Source organism: Schistocerca cancellata, chromosome 2 (genome assembly GCF_023864275.1).
Source record: "Schistocerca cancellata isolate TAMUIC-IGC-003103 chromosome 2, iqSchCanc2.1, whole genome shotgun sequence".
NCBI classification, from domain to species: domain Eukaryota; kingdom Metazoa; phylum Arthropoda; class Insecta; order Orthoptera; family Acrididae; genus Schistocerca; species Schistocerca cancellata.
In genome coordinates this window covers 947,195,154-947,217,456 of record NC_064627.1, presented here as the reverse complement: position 1 = coordinate 947,217,456, position 22,303 = coordinate 947,195,154, and the positions used below count along the sequence as shown (strand labels likewise).

Genomic DNA, 22,303 nt, shown 5'->3' with positions numbered 1-22,303 from the left:
ATCCTTGTTAGAATATAAAAATTCATTTGAGTAAAGACAAGCACTCATCATGATAATGTGCTGAGTGTTCGATAAGCACATAAACTAGAAATTCAACAACGTAGTTCAGGTTCTGAATTTTCATTCTCATTTTAATGCTGTGACACTGTGTGTAAAATAAAGACCATCTGTTTAAGGATCTGCATTTATCAGTCTTTTGTACAATTGGAGTGCAAATTCAAAAGTTGAACTTCTTGTTTATCTGCCTATATAATGCACAAGGCTTCCAAATTGTCTGCTGTGTAAAGTCTTTACACTGTACTGACATTCCGTTTGCAGTCACACACATTTTTCTCAAAATCTGAGACAGTGATAGGATATAGACATATTCTTAGCTTTGTGTACTAGACAGATGCAAAGTGATATATTAATTTTGAACAGTGTGTCCTAGTAAATTCGTGTACTACGTTAAGAGTATGTCTCTTTTTGTAGGATTGTTTTTAACTGTAACTTCTGAAAATAATACATTTTCAACATTTCTTTTCATGTGAAATTTATGCTTTTATTATAAAAAATATGTTCAAGAGTTTACTGTATGTAATATACACAAACACACACTACTTCATACAATATGAAGCACTGTTGATGTCACAGTTCCTTTGTGCTGCACAAAGCACCTGAAAAGAAAAGGCATTTGTAACATTAATTAGGTAGTTACAAAATTAAGCAATAATGTATAGATGTTCAGGGCATCACAATGCATACTGGTTTGGGTACAATATAACCAGTGTGAAGAAGGATGCGGGAGCGGAGGGGGGGGGGGGGGGGGGGGATGTCCCACAGCTGTTGTCACACCTGCATCCACTGCCAAACGCCTCAACCTTGCCATGCTTCCTCATACTCTTTTACTCCTCTTCTCTCCATTGTTTTTTGGATACTCCTTAACCACACTTTCTGTGGTCTTCCTCTTCTTCTCCTTCCAGGTGGTTGCCATGAAAGTATTCTCTTGGGGTCATCTGTCTCCATTCATTCTTCCTTACATGCTCTACCATGCTTGCTGTCTTTCTTCTTTTCTATCCACAATATTATGAGTGTGGTTTGAAAAGTTCTTGGAATCACCACGAGAGGTCAGTGCTAGTGCAAAGAGTTGTTCGCTAGCGCAACGAGTTGTTCATGTGATAATCATTGGACTGTTGCCTGTAAACATGTGCCATGTCAGTGCTCTTGGAAGAGAGCTGTGGCAATGACATGGCTCTGTTGTTCCTGCGTAGTGATTAGCAAAAATGGAAAAAATCGCGATTTGAGCAGTGATTAAGTACTTCATAAAGAAAGGTTGCAAAGCAAAGGACATTCAGGCCAATTTTCAGAATACACTGAGGGACTCTGCTCCTTCATATTCAACTGTTGCCACGTGGACAAATGAATTTAAATTTGATTGGGAGAGCTTAGATGCTGATCCATGCAGTGGTTGGCTAAGATGTGTCACTTCTCCAGAAATCATTGCAGAAGTGCACAAATTGGTCATGGCGGCTCTGCTTGCCAGATGTCATCTTAAAGGATATATAAAATTTTACCTGAAGAATTATAAATGAAAAAATTATCTGCAAGATGGGTGTGCCAACTCTTGATGCTGAATCAAAAACACATGACAATGGACATATCAGAACAATGTCTAGCCCGTTTCGGGAGAAACGAACAAGATTTTTTGCGCCAGTTTGAGACCACAGATGAAACTAGGGTGCACTACTATACCCCAGAGACAAAACAACAGTCAAAGCAGTGGAAACATGCTGATTCTCCACCACCAAATAAAGCAAAGACAATTTCTTTGGCGGGAACATGGCATCAGTGTTGTGGGATGCGAAGGGGATTGTGTTTGTAGATTAAATCCCCATTGGGCAAACAATTACTGGAGAATACTATTGCAGCAAAAGATACACAAAAAAGGCCAGGTTCAGCAAGGAAAAAAGTAATCTTCCATCAAGACAGTGTGCACCCGCACACATGTGCCGTCGCCGTGGCAAAATTAATGAACAAAGGTATGAATTGTTGCCACACCTGCCTTATTCACCTAATATGGCTCTGTCAGACTTCCATCTCTTACCAAAACAAAATTTTTCTTGGTGGGTGAAGATTCACTTCAAATGAAGAACTGATAGCCGGAGTTGACAACTATTTTGCAGGCCTGGAGAAAACTCATTTTCGAGATGGGATCTAGGCACTGGAACATCGTTGAACCAAGTGCATTAACCTACAAGGAGACTACATTGAGAAATAAAAAAAGTTTCAGTGATGTAAGTACTTTTTTCTATTCCATTCCGAGAACTTTTCAAACCACTCTCGTATAACGAGTCTGCATCCTTTCTCTTATTTTCTCATTTCTTATGTGGCCATCTCAGGAACTTCTACATGCTCTTCTGAAGTGGTCCATTTCTAAGTCTCTTTTTACTTCTTTCTGTGAGTTACCAGCACTCACTCTCATAGCTTGTTATTCGTACTATGATGGATTTGTATAAATGCATTTGTATGAAGAAGGGCCCACAACATAGGACATCAATGAGGAAGAAAATTGCAATCATCCACACTTTTTGAATGGATCTATTTGCGTGTGACTGGTTGCAGTTTTCTCCCTCAGTGACATTACTGAAAACAGATGTGGTGTTCTCAAGCCATCATGGATCCACTCTACATCAATACTCCAAGAGCCACCTGACAGTGTGTCACGGAAGGTACTTCTGGTATCACTGACCGACCTCCTCCCCACCCCTTCCCTGTTGCACTCGTGAATAAAATATGCCGCTCCTCATTGGATCTTTCCTCTCTCTTCTATCAGTCCTACTTGGTAAGGGTACCAGATTGATGAACAATACTCAAGAATCAGTTGACCAAGTGCCTTGTAAACCACTTCTTTAGTGGATGAATTACATTTCCCTAAGATTCTTCCTATGAATCTGTCTCGCATCTGCTTTTCCTACAGTTTGTTTTATGTGCCCTTCCACTTAAGATCAGCTCGATAGATATTCCTAGATATTTTACAGTGGTTACTGTGCCCAGCTATTGGTCATCAATAGTGCAGTGTTAAGTACTGTATTTCTTTTCCCATGTATGTGCAATATGTTATATTTATTTACATTCAGGGCCAACTGCCAGAGCCTGCACCATTCATCACACCGCTGTAGGTCTTTCTGCAGATTGTTACTAACTTCTGGCATTGTTACCACTTTACAAACAACCACATCATCTGCGAAAAGCCTGAAAGACGCATTCTACTAGATCACATTTATATACACTGTAAACAGTAACTGTCCTATCATGCTTGCTTGGGGTACCTCCGAAAGTATCTTTACATCGTTCGATTTTGTTCTGTTAAGAGCAACATGTTGAGTTCTATCTGTAAGGTAGTCTTGAATCAACTCAAAAATCTGCTTTGATGTTTGGTAAGCTCATATTATTTCCACTAAATGGCAGTGCAGGACAGTGTCAAATGCCTTTCTGAAGTTGAGCAACATGGCATCAATCTGATCGTGAGTGCCAGTGCCCACTGTGCCTTGAATCTCATGGTGGAATACAGCAAGCTGCCCTGTCTGAGGAATCCATTTTGAATTTCATAGAGGAGATTTCCATCCTCCAAAAAGTCATAATACTGTACATGGACATAAAATATGTTCCATTGTTCTACAACTGATAAACATCAATGATACAGGCCAGTAATTATGTGCATCTGCCCTACAACTCTACTTGAAAATAGGACTAACCTGCACTTTTTTCCCCGTGGCTAGTATCTTTTGTTACTCCAACAACCTATGATAAACTTCTGCTAGAAGGGGAGAAAGTAAAATCTTACAGGTAACTCATCTCGTCCAGGTGCCTTTGCACTACAAAGTGAATTTAGTTGTTCTTCCATTCCTTGATCCGTTATTTCAGTGTCTGCCATTTAAGAAAGTTCATATCATAATTGACATGAAGGATCGTGTTATGATTATCTGCTGTGAAACGGTTTCTGAACAGAAAATTCAGTATTTCGGCCATCTCTCTACCATTTTCCAGTTCAGTGCCACTATGGGGACTGAGTGACCGAGTAGACGATTTTGAACCGCTTACAGATTTTATGTAAGAGCATAACCTATTAGGATTTTTGTCAAATCATTTGACAAAATTTTACTTTCAAAGTTATTGAATGCTTCTTTGATTCCTCCTCCTTACACTCATTCTCAAGGACAAAATAATCAAGAAATATGCTGGACATATTTGCATGTAAAACTCCAAAATTCTTAATACTTGGAAGAGACCTTGGACTAGGAGTGGATTAAAAATGACAGGTTTAAGCATGTATCATACATCATCAAAATCAATTAAAGTAATAAATACATCTTCCTACTGGTTATATGCTTTATACTACAAAATGGACAATAAGTAAAACATCCTCTCCTTTCCACATTTTATACATGAAAGACACTGAAACACCATTAAAACTGTAACTAGTACAGTATTCTCAGTGTAACCCGACATTTAGTAAAAGGAGTGCTGAAAACCTAAGTATGCAATCCCCACCTTGCACATGGAGTAATTACAAGAGAGGAATGGTGTGGTTGGAACAAATCTGCCTCGAATAATCACACTGGAAAGATGTTGTCTAGAAATGCAGCTGCACATCTTAGGAAACCAATCTTGGACCTAAAATCTTCCCATGCTGTGGTACATTTGGTTTGCCAACCTCTGCCACACATTAGGTTATTTTCATCCTGCACTTATCCAGATACATTACGAAATAGGTCCCAAAATATTTCTTTCATAACGTATGTACCTTGACTCAGGATCTCTCCATCTTCAGTCCCCTCCCATCCCACTCCCTCAAACCTGGCATAAGTTTACTAATATTAATGTTAAATGTACTTTAATAAGTCATATTCTTACATAGCACTTTAACAACCCATCTGTTAAAATCCTATAAACTTTATGGAGGTCATCATTCCTTTGCTTAGAATGGTTTTGAAGAAAAATATTTCTCAGAATGTTGAGGCTGCATTTTTCACTGAATTTATGAGGGAAATTCATAAAATACCCCCAATTGGCTATTAAAAATAATCAAATGCTTGTGGTTCATGATGCCTGCGTGGTTTAAAAATGAAACTTTTAAGGTTACGTTGTATCAGTCAGGTCTGTCACATTCAATAGTGTGTAACTAGCAGGTAACTGAAATGGATGGTTTTATTACCTCTCATGGCAGTTGCCACATAAGTATTGTTATTCGCTTCCTGCAAGCCGGAGGAGCCAATGCCACCAAGGTAAATTGATGATTGTGTTCTATGTATTAGGATGGGTTGTGAGTGATGGTGTTATGGGGGATTCGTGCAGAAAATTCAAGGCTAGTCGCACTGATGAACATGTCAAAAGTGATTAAGGAAGAGATTCAGACTGATGAAATTGTGCAACATGCTGACAAATTGCGTGTGCAAGAAATCGATGTACAATTTCTGAACTTTCTGAATATGTCCCACAGATATCAAGAACAACCCTCTTTAACATTTGTAATACCATTTTCTTCTGATCACAATCTCTGTCTATTTCCCTTTCACCTCCTCCTCCTCCTCCTCCTCCTCCCATCCTGTCCCAAATCATAATGTCAAACGACTTTATGGTGACATATATTCTATATGTTTATGTTAATAGACTGGTAGACAGGAAAAGTAGTATGTTTTGATTCTCAAGCCAGGCATAGTGTTGCATGTATAATTGGTAGAATATTGTATAGAGTCACATTGGGAGATTTTTAATGCAGGGTAGAAGACAACTCCCGAAGATGGAAGACATCTGTTTTTGTTTGGTACTTGAAAAGTGCCAGTGCCATGTAGGACTAGCTCTGACTGTTTCTATGAGTAGCCCTATGCATGAATCGGAAGTATTAGAGAAGTAGTGGGATTATCAGATTCTTTCTTGACTCAGCTCCATGCCGATCACTATATAAGTTTTGATTAAATAAGTGTTACTGTGATCAATTATAAAGTTTTCTGATTCAGTAGACAAAAAAGGTTGTGATGATCGCTACCACTATGGTTTCCATGTCGGTAACTGGTTCCAATTTGGCCAAGATTCAAGAAATATATACATCGAACAACAACACTGAAATACACAGTCAGATGCAAAAGAAATTGTATAGATAAAAAAAGAAATGGAGGGCTGTTTATGTGTTCTTGTGGTTAAATAACAAATGTATTTTTCTGCAGCATCTGTGTGTCAGAGATAATGCACAGGCAGCTAGCAGCACATTAAAAGAATTATCACCACTTATATCATGATTACGCATTCTCTTTGAAGATAAAAATTAAAATGTATTGACGATTAAATATAGAATTCAGAGTTCATGCAAGTTTTAATGAGAACACATTGCACTCAGCAAACCTCATAATATAAAAGTCATTGTATCAAAAAGCAATTAAGACTTGAGGGTTCCTCTGAAGCCATAATATTGATCCGATTACATTATAATAGTCTCACAGAATATATCACGTACCACTATTTTCCGATAAACAGGACCAAAATCATTAATAACCAGTGTGACATATTTGACATTTGTCATCACTACTACTTTATGTAGTCAGAAATAAGAAAAGAAAATTATGGTACCTGATATGTTGTCACAGAGATGTTAGGTTACCATAGGTTTTGTGCATGATGGGTACCGAAATGTTCACAAAACTGAAAGAATGGGCCTTGACATTCCTTCAGTGCTACCATGAAGAGGATGAGGAACTTCTGAACAGAACTGTAACAAGTGCAGTACGTGAATTCTAAACTAACTAACAGTCCAAACAGTGAATTCACACTCATTCTTCCAATAAGTTCAAAGAATTCAAGTAATGTCAAACCACAAAATGATGGTTACACTGTTTTGGGATCACAAAAGAAATTTGGCAATGCATTTCATGAGAGTAAGACAAGAGAATGCTGTGACATGGCAGATGCAGTGAGAGACTTGTGAAACTCCGAAAGTCAATCCCAAACAAATAACACATAATGATTAGCAACTCATGACTTTTTGCTGGAAGGTTTTTCAACATCTTCCCTATACTCTGGAATTGGCACAAGCGACTTTTGTCACTTCCCCTACAGGAAGACCTGGCTGGCTACTCTGCACTTACAACTGATGATGAGCACAAGGATGCTGTCAGTAACTGGCTGAAGCATCAAGTGAGACCATTCTTTGGTGAAGGGATAAAGAAGCCGGTGTCACGGAACAACAAACACTTGAATTTGGGTGGTAACTGTGTGGAAAAATAATGACATTTTTTTTATAGCCAATCGGATGAGAGTTTAAGAATAGCCATTGTATTTAAAAGTATGGTAAGATTAAATAAATAGTTTATGAAGAAGCACTGTTGTGTGTTGTACAAAGTGCTTTGGAAGTAATAACATGTACATTTTAGAATATTTAAAACTAAAAGACGATTATCGAACAGAAAAATTAAAACTGCAGCTGACCACTATTTACCACAAGTTTTGAGCACTTCACCAGGATGAGTCCTGTAAAACTTCATAGTTGTATCAGAATTTGCTCATTTTTGCCATGTGTGGGTTATTGTGTGAAGCAGTTCAAGCTGTTCTTTTTCTCTATCACAGAATTTCGAAATGTTCAACCTAATTCTACATGCAATGCCAACCTCTGTGAAGGACCAAGTACGATTTGGCACCCATTTCTAAATTAAATAAAAGATATGAGGATTGGAACTTTAATAGTGGCAACTACTTATTTACAGCTTGTACAAAATAGATAAGTGTTTCAAAGTTTTAGTGACCTTCAAACTAGTCACCAGCATTGTGGAAGTCATAGGATACTCTTAGCAGTGACAGTTGTGTTGACAGTTCGAGCGGTGCGATCTATTGCTCGACAAATTTGTAGCAGTTCTGAAGCGAATGCCATTAAGTGTTTCCTTCAGTTTAGAAATCGAGTTGAACTTATGAGGGCTTTAAGTCAGAGAAGTGCAACGGGTGGTATAGCAATTAGCAGCCCCATCAGTCAAACAAATCAGTAACAGCTTGCACTGTATGTGCTTGAGGTCAGGTCCTGCAGAAAGTGTCATCACTTCTGTCTCTATGCTGTTCATTTTTGGAACACAACCTACGACCAGCTTAGAGACAGAAGCGATGACACTTTCTGCATGACCTGACCATCATTTTGCAGGACAATGCTCAAGCATGTATAGTGCAAGCCGTTACTGATTTGTTTGACTGATGGGGCTGCTACATGTTAGACCACCTACTGCACTCCTCTGACTTGAGCCCTCGTGAGTTCAACTCAGTTTCTGAACTGAAGGAAACACTTCATGCCATTCGCTTCAGAACTGCTACAAATTCGTCATACAACAGAACACGCCACTCGAACTGTCAACACAACTGGCACTGCCAAGAGTATCATATGACTTCCACATCACTGGCAATGGGTTATACACAATGCTGGTGACTACTTTGAAGGTCAGTAAAACTTTGAAACATGTATCTATTTTGTAGAAGCTGTAAATAAATAGTTGCCACTATTAAAGTTTCAACCCTCATATTTTGTCAATAATTGAGTTTGGTGGGATTGTGGCTTTGTAAAAATACAGGTTAATTCTTACAAAAATGTAAAAAGCAGCAATCAGCTGCTGTTAATGCTTAAGAACAAATAATGATATTACTCATTTCAAATCAATGGGTTGATTGTCAGATGGCTATTTATGTTCACCTTATGCTGTACATGGGACTTCGGCAGTTTTTCATTACGGTGGTGGCCCCATCGAAAAATTCTGCATCAGTTTACGGCATAAAGTATAAAATGACACTGGATTTTCAATTAGATCGCCACTCTAAAGAACTGCTGTCACCATGAAAAGTAGCCAACATCTCATGTACAGCATAAGGCAATTAAAAATCATTACTGTCATTATTTGTTCTTAATAAATACCATCATTAACAATTACTGGTTGCTGTTTTTACTTGTTTGTAAGAACTAACCTGTAAAATAATATACTAACCAAGGAAATGCACAGTGGGATAAACACTGCATCCAAGTGGCTACTACAATGCTATCTGCTAATGAGACTGGCTATAAACAATTCAGTACCTGCCTGAAATCATCAGACATCTGCTGCCCCCTCACTCCCAACAGTCCCCACAAGAAGTGAGAAGTTATTATTTCTGCACTGTTCTTTCACACATATAACATATGATGAGAGAGTGAGTGAGAGAGAGAGAGAGAGAGAGAGAGAGAGAGAGAGAGAGAGGAAAAAAGATCTGATTAACTTAATTGCTTTTACCTACATGCAGAAACTGCTTCACTCTGTATGCTGCGCCACCTTATGCCATATGATGTAAGGCAAACATGTTTTGATCATTCTGAGTCATTTCTTTAGTTGGTTCAAACAAGACAACTGAAAAGAACACCACATATTAGAAATAAACAATAGCACTGACCTACAATGTCACAAATATAGTAATGTCACATTATTTATGAGAACATGACATACATCAATGGTCATTTCAAATTTGATACCACTGATACAATTTTTTTTTTAAGTTGTCTCTTCAAATCATTATCAAAATTGTTAATTGTTTCAGAGCAAATGAATATCATTATTCTGTTTCCAACTAGATGAGAGAGAGATCGATAAAGGATTCATGCCAGAGGTAGCAAAGTTCTGAATCTTGCTTATGTGCCTGTCAGTGCCTCTACCATTCAGTGAATTGTTACTTTTACTCCTAACCCAATTACATTTTACCAGAAATTTCCAGTACCATATTAACTATAGATCTACACTCCTGGAAATTGAAATAAGAACACCGTGAATTCATTGTCCCAGGAAGGGGAAACTTTATTGACACATTCCTGGGGTCAGATACATCACATGATCACACTGACAGAACCACAGGCACATAGACACAGGCAACAGAGCATGCACAATGTCGGCACTAGTACAGTGTATATCCACCTTTCGCACCAATGCAGGCTGCTATTCTCCCATGGAGACGCTCGTAGAGATGCTGGATGTAGTCCTGTGGAACGGCTTGCCATGCCATTTCCACCTGGCGCCTCAGTTGGACCAGCGTTCATGCTGGACGTGCAGACCGCGTGAGACGACGCTTCATCCAGTCCCAAACATGCTCAATGGGGGACAGATCCGGAGATCTTGCTGGCCAGGGTAGTTGACTTACACCTTCTAGAGCACGTTGGGTGGCACGGGATACATGCGGACGTGCATTGTCCTGTTGGAACAGCAAGTTCCCTTGCCGGTCTAGGAATGGTAGAACGATGGGTTCGATGACGGTTTGGATGTACCGTGCACTATTCAGTGTCCCCTCGACGATCACCAGTGGTGTACGGCCAGTGTAGGAGATCGCTCCCCACACCATGATGCCGGGTGTTGGCCCTGTGTGCCTCGGTCATATGCAGTCCTGATTGTGGCGCTCACCTGCATGGCGCCAAACACGCATATGACCATAATTGGCACCAAGGCAGAAGCGACTCTCATCGCTGAAGACGACACGTCTCCATTCGTCCCTCCATTCACGCCTGTCGCGACACCACTGGAGGCGGGCTGCACGATGTTGGGGCGTGAGCGGAAGACGGCCTAACGGTGTGTGGGACCGTAGCCCAGCTTCATGGAGACGGTTGCGAATGGTCCTCGCCGATACCCCAGGAGCAACAGTGTCCCTAATTTGCTGGGAAGTGGCGGTGCGGTCCCCTACGGCACTGCGTATGATCCTACGGTCTTGGCATGCATCCATGCGTCGCTGCGGTCCGGTCCCAGATCGACGGGCACGTGCACCTTCCGCCGACCACTGGCGACAACATCGATGTACTGTGGAGACCTCACGCCCCACGTGTTGAGTAATTCGGCGGTACGTCCACCCGGCCTCCCGCATGCCCACTATACGCCCTCGCTCAAAGTCCGTCAACTGCACATACGGTTCACGTCCACGCTGTCGCGGCATGCTACCAGTGTTAAAGACTGCGATGGAGTTCCGTATGCCACGGCAAACTGGCTGACACTGACGGCGGCGGTGCACAAATGCTGCGCAGCTAGCGCCATTCGACGGCCAACACCGCGGTTCCTGGTGTGTCCGCTGTGCCGTGCGTGTGATCATTGCTTGTACAGCCCTCTCGCAGTGTCCGGAGCAAGTATGGTGGGTCTGACACACCGGTGTCAATGTGTTCTTTTTTCCATTTCCAGGAGTGTATTACATATGTACACTAGCTGAGCACCCAGCATTGCCCACATATGTATTATTTCAATCTTCTATTAGTCCATCGCATGCTTCTCCCTCTCTCTCTCTGTCCATCTCCTCCATCCGGCCCCTCTCTCTATCGACTTCTTTCACCCTCTCCCACTCCCTGTCCATATGCTCCTGCTCCTTTCTGCCTACCTGCTCCTCCCTCCTCTCACGGTCCATCTTCTCCTCTCTCTCTCTGTCCATCTCCTCCTCTTTCCTTTCTTTGCCCATTCCCAACTGTCCCTCCTGTCTCTCTTCATCTCCCCCTCTTCCCTTTCTCTGACCATTCCTCCTCCTACCTGTCTTCCAGGACAACTTCTCCTCCAACCTATCTGTGTCCATCCCCTCCCCCCCCCCCTTTATCTGCCCAGCTCCTCCTTCCCTCTTCTCTCTCTCATAATCACCCTCACCCATATGTGCAGTTGCTGGTTCTTACCTTCACAATATTTCTTTCAGATAGTAAGTAATATGTGTACCAAAATTGGCTGAAATCAGACAAGGGGTTTATGAGGAGCTTTCTACCCTAGGCTTTGCCCACGTAAGAACTTTCTCATATATGTAACATATTTTTACACATCTTTCACCTTATTTGTATCAAAAACACCATCCAGCTTGGTTATCATGCAGTTCAATGTTTATGGTGTCGTATCTTCACAACTATGTATCTTAAAATGATACAATTTTGCACATATATCCACTGGTATAGATGGATACTGTCTGTGAAATGTACGAGGGCAGTTCAATAAGTAATGCAACACATTTTTTTTCTCGGCCAATTTTGGTTGAAAAAACCGGAAATTTCTTGTGGAATATTTTCAAACATTCCCGCTTCGTCTCGTATAGTTTCATTGACTTCCGACAGGTGGCAGCACTGTACGGAGCTGTTAAAATGGCATCTGTAACGGATGTGCGTTGCAAACAACGGGCAGTGATCGAGTTTCTTTTGGCGGAAAACCAGGGCATCTCAGATATTCATAGGCGCTTGCAGAATGTCTACGGTGATCTGGCAGTGGACAAAAGCATGGTGAGTCGTTGGGCAAAGCGTGTGTCATCGTCGCCGCTAGGTCAAGCAAGACTGTCTGATCTCCCGCGTGCGGGCCGGCCGTGCACAGCTGTGACTCCTGCAATGGCGGAGCGTGCGAACACACTCATTCGAGATGATCGACGGATCGCCATCAAACAACTCAGTGCTCAACTTGACATCTCTGTTGGTAGTGCTGTCACAATTGTTCACCAATTGGGATATTCAAAGGTTTGTTCCCGCTGGGTCCCTCGTTGTCTAACCGAACACCATAAAGAGCAAAGGAGAACCATCTGTGCGGAATTGCTTGCTCGTCATGTGGCTGAGGGTGACAATTTCTTGTCAAAGATTGTTACAGGCGATGAAACATGGGTTCGTCACTTCGAACCTGAAACAAAACGGCAATCAATGGAGTGACGCCACACCCACTCCGACATCGACCAGTGGAATGGTACCGTGCAGGCATACAGGCCCTCATTTCAAGGTGGCGTAAGGCCGTAGCATTGAATGGAGATTACGTTGAAAAATAGTGTTGTGTAGCTAAAATATTGGGGAATAACCTGGTGTATTTCAATGCTGAATAAAACAACCCCTGTTTCAGAAAAATAATGTGTTGCATTACTTATTGAACTGCTCTCGTATTATGAACAGAGTTAGTAGCAAAGAAGTAATAAATTAAAACATTACGCATAATGCGGCAGTTTTCATGCGTCTCAATATCTGACATCATATCTCCTGGACAATATGTCATACGATGATATATTTTTATAGCTACATCCAGTGGAATATATGGATACTGTCTGCAAAATTTGTTGCAAACAACAGTATGCATGATGCAGCAGTTTTTGACAGATCCTAGTATTTATGATGTCGTATCTCCTGAATTGTATGTCATACAACGATATAATTTTGCTGGTACATTCAATGGTATACATGAATACTGTACTGCATGAACAGCAAACATGTAGTAAGCAATAAACTTCATTCCTTTCATTGATTTGGGTTGGAGGGGGGGGGGGGGGGGGGGTGGAAGTTTTATGTAAAATTTGTTGCAAATCAGTAACTTCTCTCATTCTCAAATATTGAACGAATACAGTCTGGCTACTCATGCACCATGAGCTACCCTACTTTTCAGATAAGGTTCATGCGACCACTCAGGTTAAGTGGGAAATCTGAGTTTGAGTACTAGCCTGGCACAAATTTTCACCTGTTACCATTGATTGATTTCAATGCCCAAATGCAGCTAACACTGTTAAAGGCTTTGCATGATCATTTATTATGTTACAGTATACAGATCCCCACTGGTCAACAAGCACTGATTTGAAATTCGTTATGGACAGAGTTATTGTTTTATATGGTATTCAAATATCAATTTTGCCATTGTGCTGAGCATTTCAAAAGCTGATGAGGGCATAAACTCCAAAGTAAGAATGGTCGGCAAAATGGTGTCACAAAATCTAAATTCAGAAGCTTGGAAGATGAATCTCTTGAATCTAAACACCAAGATATACAAGAGAGCTACACACAGTTGTTCGAGAGAACAGTAGAATCTGTTTGGCATTTAATGACCCACTGAACCACCACCTAACTGAAATTAAGTTACTGTGGAATGTGCAAGACTTAAAACCAGCAAACTAATAATTGGGATATTGTAACGTGAGAACTATTTAAACTTACAACAAATATCATTTGGGCAGTTTGTCAACTCAACGCAGAAAAGTAACATTTGCAAACTGATCATATCAGATTTCTTTCAAATTTGGTGCATCCAATGATCCAGATAAGAGATGGAAATCGACCAATTACCAAAGGTATAGGAGCATTGTGAAGAATGTTACAGGTCTGCAAAGTTTGGACATTGGGTGAAATTTACATGTTTGCCTCAACATACATGACTATAATTCTGTATGTAATTCAGATACAGCAATGCAGCTGGTATCTTTAAAAAGCTAAAGAGTAGAGCTTTACATTGACATGCAACAAGGTTGGTTTCTAGGAATTTTTACGTTCAGCATCATTGATCTTAAACTTTGACCTTTATATTTTTAAAAACATCTCCAATATGCTGCTATAAACATGGAATGTATCAGGATGGTACACTAATTGATCACGCCCAAAAGTTTATTTTTTCTATATCAGTACACAATCAAAATGCAGAAGGTAGCTCGTAAATATGTAATACAAATTATTAAATAATATAATTCATAAGTAATGTACAGAAATATAGTTTACATAATTTTAGTGGTATTATTAATCATTTACAGTATAGCTCCACTGAAAAGGGAATAAAAAGTGGTTACATCTTATTTCACAAGTCTATAATAATTACATTGTTGATGTTCACCAGGTCTGATGCAGGGAACGAGTATGACCTCCGAGCTTGTGTCACTGGAGCCATTCTTGTAGGAATATCACATCTCCTGATAACACAAGTGTCTGGTATTGTAGGAAGCATAAGTGAAGGAGATGGTCTGTACTTCATCTGCTTCTTCATAATTTTGTAAGACATAAGCAACTCACTAATGAATGGCACTCATACCTGCAACAAATCCATGTGTCTCTTAACAGCAGTTCTTTACAAATAGCAATCACTGACTCTCCAATGCCCACTAAAGAATGCAGTATTTACATCAGGGAATGTGTCTTTGAAATACGCTTACAATTCCTTAAGATTGCGCAATCCTAGCTGCTTCTGCTTATGTGCTCTAATTTGATTTTCTTCCTGGCGTCACAAGGCTCACATTATGATCGCAGTAAAAATCATGTAGTTCAATGGTTTTTTTCAGGGCATGTCTTACCTGGCTTTGGATTTTTTGTCACTGATATACCATATTCTGCTGCTAACTCCTTGCTCTTCACACTATGGAATATGAAGGGGAAAATTCTTTCATGTTTCTCATCATACGGCAGCTCTTTGAAAGTACTGTCAAAATTTGTATTTTGTCACACACACATACTGTATTGTGAAACTTGTCTTTCTGCTGGACTGTGGTTCCTCTTTCTCCATTTTTTTCCAGTTGTGTCATGTATATAAGCTCCAACACTAAGGCAACATTTTTCAGTTTTTGCTTTTGGTGATTTTTCACATGCTGAGGTCGATTTTTCTTCAAGGGATATTCACCTGGCTAGTATTTAAAGAATCCAGTGCCAGATCCTATGCTATTTCATCTGCACTTAATGTCGTCTCTCAAAATACCTAGCACAGCTAAGGCAACACCTGCAGGAATTGACAGGTTTTGTGATATTTGCTGCAAATTTCCCACCTGGCAATATATCAGGAGACTTGTTTACCATCCACTCCTGAACATTCCTCAAATTCTTCTGTACCCTAGCATGATGATCTTCTTTAAATGAAGTACAACATTACAATTTTGGCTTGAAATCCATTTTTTACAAACTACAACTAAATACAGTGCTACTTCCCAGCACATGTATACTGTAGTTTGAGTAAACAATCCACTCCCATGAAACAAGCTAATGACAACAGGTTGAAATGAAAGTACCTCTGATTGGCTCTTCACAGCAAGAAATTTTCACCAATTTGTTAGCATAATAGTGAGTGCTACTGTCTGCTGTTCAGGAAAAAAAAAGAAACAGATAGCTGTGTGTGTGTGTGTGTGTGTGTGTGTGGTGTGTGTGTTTTGAAAGTGGGATGTTTTGATATATTCATGGTCAAGGTCAATGACCCTGAATGTGGTGAGTCTTAGAAACTCACCATATCGCATATCAGCGTAAAGCTCTACTCACTCATTTTTGAATTATACAAGTTTTGTTGCTGTATCTGGATTAGAACCAGAATTGTAGTTATTTATGTTGAGACAGATAATGAAGCTTTCACAATTCACACATTTTGCAGACATGTACCTTACTTCATAACTGTCATTTGCAAATTTGTAGTTTTCCATTTCTTATCTGGATTATTGAATGCACCAAATTTAAAAGAAATCTGAGTGAGCTGGATTCAGTGCTGTGTCAAACTAAACTGTAACTATACAACTATAGTTAATTCCTGCATACTACACACATCAAAAAAAGTTTTCCATCATCCCAGTTCCCAGAACTCCTGAAGATAGATGCTGACTGTGGATATTGTATCACAGTCACAGTCCCTTTGATTGCTCAGAGAGGTCAATAAACCTGCCCAAAGATGTGACAACCATGCATGAGCACTGCCTATTAGATGGAGGGGATCCATCAGCCGATCAGTTCCAGTCATTCCACCAGGAAGGAGGTACACGGCTCATGTTGTCTGTAGTTCAACCATGCCTAGATGGTCAGAAACACGGTTTGATCATGTCCGCATTGTTACTTTGTGCCAGAAAGGGCTCTCAACAATGGAAGTGTCCAGATGTCTCGGAGTGAACCAAAGCGATGTTGTTCGGACATGAAGGAGATACAGAGAGACAGGAACTGCTGATGACATGCCTTGCTCAGGCCGCCCGAGGACTACTACCGCAGTGGATGACCGCCACATAAGGATTATGGCTCAGATGAACCCTGACACCAATGCTTTTCGTGCACCCACAGGATGTCATGTTACGACTCAAGCTGTGCGCAATAGGCTGCATGATGTGCAACTTCACTCCCGACATCCATGGTGAGGTCCATCTTTGCAGCCACGACACCATGTAGCATGGTACAGATGGTCCCACAAACATGCCAAATGGACCACTCAGGATTGACATCACGTTCTCTTCACCAAGGAGTGTCGCATATGCCTCCAATCAGACAATCCTAGGAGACGTGTTTGGAGACAACCTGGTCCGGCTGAACGTCTTAGACACACTGTCCAGTGAGTGCAGATAGGTGGAGGTTGCTTGCTGTTTTGGGGTGGCATTATGTGGGGTCGACGTACGCCACTGGTGGTCATGGAAGGTGCCGTAATGGCTGTACAATATGTGAATGCCATCCTCCGATAGTGCACCCATAGCGGCAGCATATTGGTGAGGCATCCATCTTCATGGAGACAATTTGTGCCCCCATCGTGCACATCTTGTGAATGACTTCCTTCAGGATAATGACATCGCTCGACCAGAGTGGCCAGCATGTTCTCCAGACATGAACCCTACCAAACATGCCTGGTATAAATTGAAAAGGGCTGTTTATGGACAACGTGACCCAGCAATCACTCTGAGGGATCTATGCTGAATCGCCATTGAGGAGTGTGTCAGTCTGGACCAACAGTGCCTTGATGAACTTGTGGATAGTATGCGATGACTAATACAGGTGTACATCAATGCAAGAGGACATGCTACTGGGTATTAGAGGTACCGGTGTGTACAGCAATCTAGACCACCACCTCTGAAGGTCTCACTGTATGGTGGTACAACATGCAATTTGTAGTTTTCATGAGCAATAAAAATAGAAGAAATGATGTTTATGTTGATCTCTATTCCAATTTTCTGTAGAGGCTCTGGAACCGAGGTGAAGCAAAAAAAAATTTTTTTTTTTATATATGTATTTTTAATAAATCTGTGATGCTACAGCTTATAAGCCATTTGCAAAGTAGTCGAGAGATGTCAACAATATTGATTCTGTGAATGAAATTGGGTAATGGGGTCTTGCCATGATACCTATCAGAAAGAGCAATGCCTGATGCCAACAGAAGTCCCAGTCTGGCAAAGTTTTGAGGTCAAAAATTTGGTGAAAGGTACCTTATGACCTCCTTGCATTTTTCGTAGTTTATGCATGACACACATATTCAATACGCTTCAAAATACTTGGAGACAGGTTCATTGCCTAATATAGGTCTTTTGAATTTACTTTGCAATTTTTTGGTTTTATGATGAAAGGTGTGTTACTTATGGTGCAACGTAAACATTAAGGCACATGAAAGTCAATCTGTTACTACAACCTTTATTTAGGATTCACATTTGTTGGCTTTGAAAACTTACAAACAAATTGTCACCTTCCAACCCAACATAGACCACGGGCTACATGACAGATCAGTCTGTCACCACAACCAAGATTTCAAGAGAGGGCTGAAATATCACAATGTTGGCAAGAATTTTCATAATAGCATACAGTCTGTTCCATTTAAAACATCAAGCATTTGAATACCTACATATACATTTATCATATTAGCAATCTTGGAAGGGTCAACTGAACCTACCAGTCTCAGATGACTCCTTCCTCTCGTCAGGTAACAATACTGTGGTGTATGAAGTTATGCATGCACAAACGGTAAGAGAACAGAACACTGACAATACCTGTGTTGTGTCCACATTATTTTTTGGAATGTAGGTTGCCGTGACAGGCTTGCCTGTAGCAAAGCTAGAAGTCTAGTTTATGTTGGAAGGCAAGGATTTAAGGGAATAGGAAATCTTAGTTGTGGTGACATACCGATCTGTAGTGTAGCCCAAGGCCAAGGTTCAGTTGAAAATTTACAATTTTGGTGCGAATTGATGAAGCACTGCAGTATCGAAGGCTTCAGTTAATCCCATTGGTAAAATAAGCCTATAATGAATCTGACCTGAATGGTTACAGAAGTATTCTAGTTCAGTCAAAAATTATCATTTTGTTGGTCCTAAAATGTTATTCACACTGCCACTGATGTTTCAGTTCTACTGTCTATTGCACTAGAAATTCAGAATGGTATCTAATAAGAACAATGTTGTTTCAAAACAAAAAGTTTCATTGTAAAATCTGTCAATTAAATCTTTAAATGCTTGTTTTGAAGTAAGACATTTCTCTAGAACAAAGGGGCAAGTTATATCAGAAGAAAGCTACTGGTGAGCTATAATTCAACTTTATTCTTAATAATTACTGACAAGCCAAATATAATTCATTTTTCATATATTAATATTTGTATTAGATGTACCTGAGCAGCTTGCATTATGTCAAAACTAATTCTTGACATAAACAGCACGCCCCATTCTGTATGCTGGAGTTTTACGTATTCTGGCACCACGCAGGTTAACAGAATACCGCAGTAAGGCAGGCTGACGCACATATATTCCTCTTGCATCTGGAGTCCATGCTTGCAATTTGCATACATGATCTTTACGAGGAGTGATAGCAATCCAGCCAGCAGATGACAACACAATATCAGCGCAGCTTTCTTGTGAACTGATACCCACAACAGAAATGCTCTTTGGAGTAGTCGCAAGTTGTGGCCACTGTGATAATCTTTTGTCTCCACCACATGGTACAACAAACAGTGAAGAGCCTAGCAGGGACGAATATACAGTGTCTGCAATGTCCGTTTGGCATATAGTGACAGGCAGACAATCTGATGCAAATACTGTGAACCTAACAGATTCGTTTCCATCAACATAGTCTAGTCTTCCTAGACCAGCAATAAACAAAGTTCTTTGGGGTTTTAAGCAAAATGAGCGTGGGATCAACATCTTCTTTGGCAATGTCAAAATAAGTTCTTCTGTAGTAAGCAAATTCAGGATCTGATCTGGTTGAACTGTTCCTGGCGTATCAAAACACCATCTGCTTTCACTAAATTCAGGATCTTCAGGATTTATACCTGACTGTTGGGCAGTGAGTGATTTACTAACAGAAAATGGATCGTTCACTTCAGGTTGTTCTTCATTTTGAAATGTCCTTCCAATGTGACCTACAAGTGTGGCATACTGAACATCATTCGTATGTTTCAACTGAAAATGTCGGAGTTTATCTTCTGCTTGTTTGCGTTCTCTCTCAGCCAAAAGACGCTTAGTGCGCATGTATAGCCGCCACCCAGATGGGCGAAGTATAGGAAACTTGAGCAAATTCATTGTTGTTCCAGGCCAAGGGGATGTAGTAGCTCTTTCAATAAGGTCCACTGCCTTTACTTTGCAGAAATCGGATTGCAGAAGAGCATTAAACAGGCTAGACTTTCCAACATTGGTACAACCTACCAGATATACGTCACCTTTGTAATGCCACATATTTTGTAACCTTGTAATAAGTTCCTCAATCCCATATCCAGTGCGAGCACTTATCAGCTCTACATGTTTTATGTTTGCAGCAGACAAGCCAGTCTGATCAAGACTTTTAATGATACATTTCTTGACATGATCAAGAAAACCACTGCAGTCCTGGGGAAGTAAATCAATCTTATTCCCAACAACCACCACTGGTCGTTTTCTGCCAATTATATCAAGTATTTGGGGCCAAATGCTACACGGAAAATCAGTGAGATCTACCATCAAAACAACAAGTGCAACTTTGTTCCTGATTTTGGATAAAAGTTTCGGATACTCAGTAGCAGGTACTGTGACACTAAGAACAGTGTTGTAATACCTAATGAAATGACATCGTTGGCACAGGGTCCCACTAATGTTAGTTTCATTCAGACGAAGAAATATCTCACTTGGTAGATAGCCAGGTATTGCAGTGTCCCGACAGTGTAATAAAGCACCACATCCCCCACATGGGGTATTACTCACAGGAATATTTGTGTCAGGTGTACCATAGTTAAGTTCCCAGGGTGGTTCTATATCACCACCATCATAACACTCATAATCATTCATCCAGCTTTTTATATAATGCTCACTGGTCTGTTCTTTTGGAACAGGTTCTGTACTAATCTCAGACTCCGTTACTTTTCCAGTACCATTTCCACCAGAATTATTCCGAGAAGAATGGAGACTACTACTACCAAATTCACTGTAAGTCCTGTACGGAAAGTCCACTTTTTCATCTTTGAACACCGCTTCTGGCTGTTCTTCTGTTTCGCTATCTGCAATGTCTTCTACGTACTTTAATGCGACAGGGCTGCAGTCATATGGCTCACCGCGGTTCAACGTTTTTCTTTTCTTCTTGAAGCCTGCCAATTTATTTTCCCATTCTAATCGGTGCAGAACAGAATTGTATATAATTTTAGACCTAATTTCGCCTAAAACAAAATTCTCTCTATTATCTTGTCTGATGATTTTTTCATAATTTAAATTATGTTGCGAATGTGTAAAATGATAAAGTCTTTTGGTAATTGCAGACGAACATCGAATCATTAAATCTCTTAGGCAGGTTCCGAATGTTAGTACGCCGAATTCATGTGGCACGGGTGGTATGCGCAGTCTACCCACATGCACAAGTCGCAGAGTTCGCATTCTGGTACTATAGTACACCATACAAACACATAACCAATAAAACCAACGCACTCACTCACGTTTCTATCGTTTTGTTTACAAACATTTTGAACCATAGATGTGCTTTGTGATCCTAGCTGACTATCGAAACCACAGTCGTAACAGTCGCGACCACAGACTAAAGCCCGGTCCACACGCAACGATCTGTCTGCGCAGACATCGGCGCAGATGTCTGTACATGCAAAAGATCGCTGCAAATGTGGTGTGTTCACACGACACAAACCCCAATCTATTACTCGCCCGCCATCTGTCGGTGTAGAAAAGAAATATCAGTGGCAAGCGACTACGCTCCCCGTAAACGTCAAAAATTTAATTCAGTTATTTTGAAATATAGAAATGGAGGAAGTTCTGTCGTGGTCTGTGTTCGCAACTTGTGTTGCAAAAAACATTCAGACCAACGGCAGGAAACAGAGAAAGTGGACCCAATGGTATAGACAGTAGCTGCTAAAGCGAAAGCAGTTTTCTCACGTAAATTTACTGCGAGAGTTGCAGGGCGAACCTAACGACTGGCGAAATTATTTGCGGATGGATGTCGAAACTTATAATTATCTCTTAAAGCTTGTAACCCCTCATATTATGAGAAAAAATACTTGTATAGAGAAGGGCAATTTTTCCTCATGAACGGCTGGCGGTAACATTAAGATTCCTAGCAACAGGAAGGAGCTACAAGGATTTGGAATTTTCAACTGCAGTATCGAAACAAGAGTTGAGTGAAATAATACCCGCAATTTTTCAATTAGAGTATTGTATGCTGCTGTCTTTTTGTCTCAGTCACTATATTCTTTACTTTAATCTTACACAGACATGGGTGGTTTCTATATATTTCAATGAATTCACTTACAAACTCTCGAGAACACTGACGAGTATCAGCCATTTTAATGCCCTGTGTGCACAAATACAAACACTAGACTGAGCAAACAGCTGTTTCGCACCAGATTTGCGGCGATCTCCTGTCCACACGCTCCAACTTGTCTGC

At 40.5% G+C, this 22,303-nt stretch overlaps 1 protein-coding gene across 4 annotated transcripts; it reads right to left on the bottom strand.

Annotated features, from left to right (window-relative positions):
* Nucleotides 1-515: 515 nt before the first annotated feature.
* Nucleotides 516-21,392, bottom strand: LOC126162923 (nitric oxide-associated protein 1). Of its 4 annotated transcripts, none has more exons than XM_049919739.1 (4): nucleotides 19,065-21,392; nucleotides 14,574-14,783; nucleotides 9,274-9,383; nucleotides 516-656 (listed from the first exon to the last, which is right to left on the bottom strand). In XM_049919739.1, exon 1 carries the CDS (start codon nucleotides 21,307-21,309, stop codon nucleotides 19,090-19,092), a length of 2,220 nt encoding a protein of 739 aa, XP_049775696.1. In that variant the 5' UTR covers nucleotides 21,310-21,392; the 3' UTR covers nucleotides 516-656; nucleotides 9,274-9,383; nucleotides 14,574-14,783; nucleotides 19,065-19,089. The 4 variants fall into 4 exon arrangements, with proteins under 4 accessions (XP_049775696.1, XP_049775698.1, XP_049775697.1 ...); XM_049919741.1 differs by having other exon boundaries at nucleotides 14,589-14,783; XM_049919740.1 differs by lacking the exon at nucleotides 14,574-14,783 and having other exon boundaries at nucleotides 9,270-9,383; nucleotides 19,065-21,391.
* Between the last annotated feature and the right edge of the window lie 911 nt (nucleotides 21,393-22,303).

Excerpts from the sequence above, each read along its gene's own strand:
- LOC126162923 (XM_049919739.1), bottom strand. The coding sequence starts at position 21,309 with ATGGTGTACTATAGTACCAGAATGCGAACTCTGCGACTTGTGCATGTG.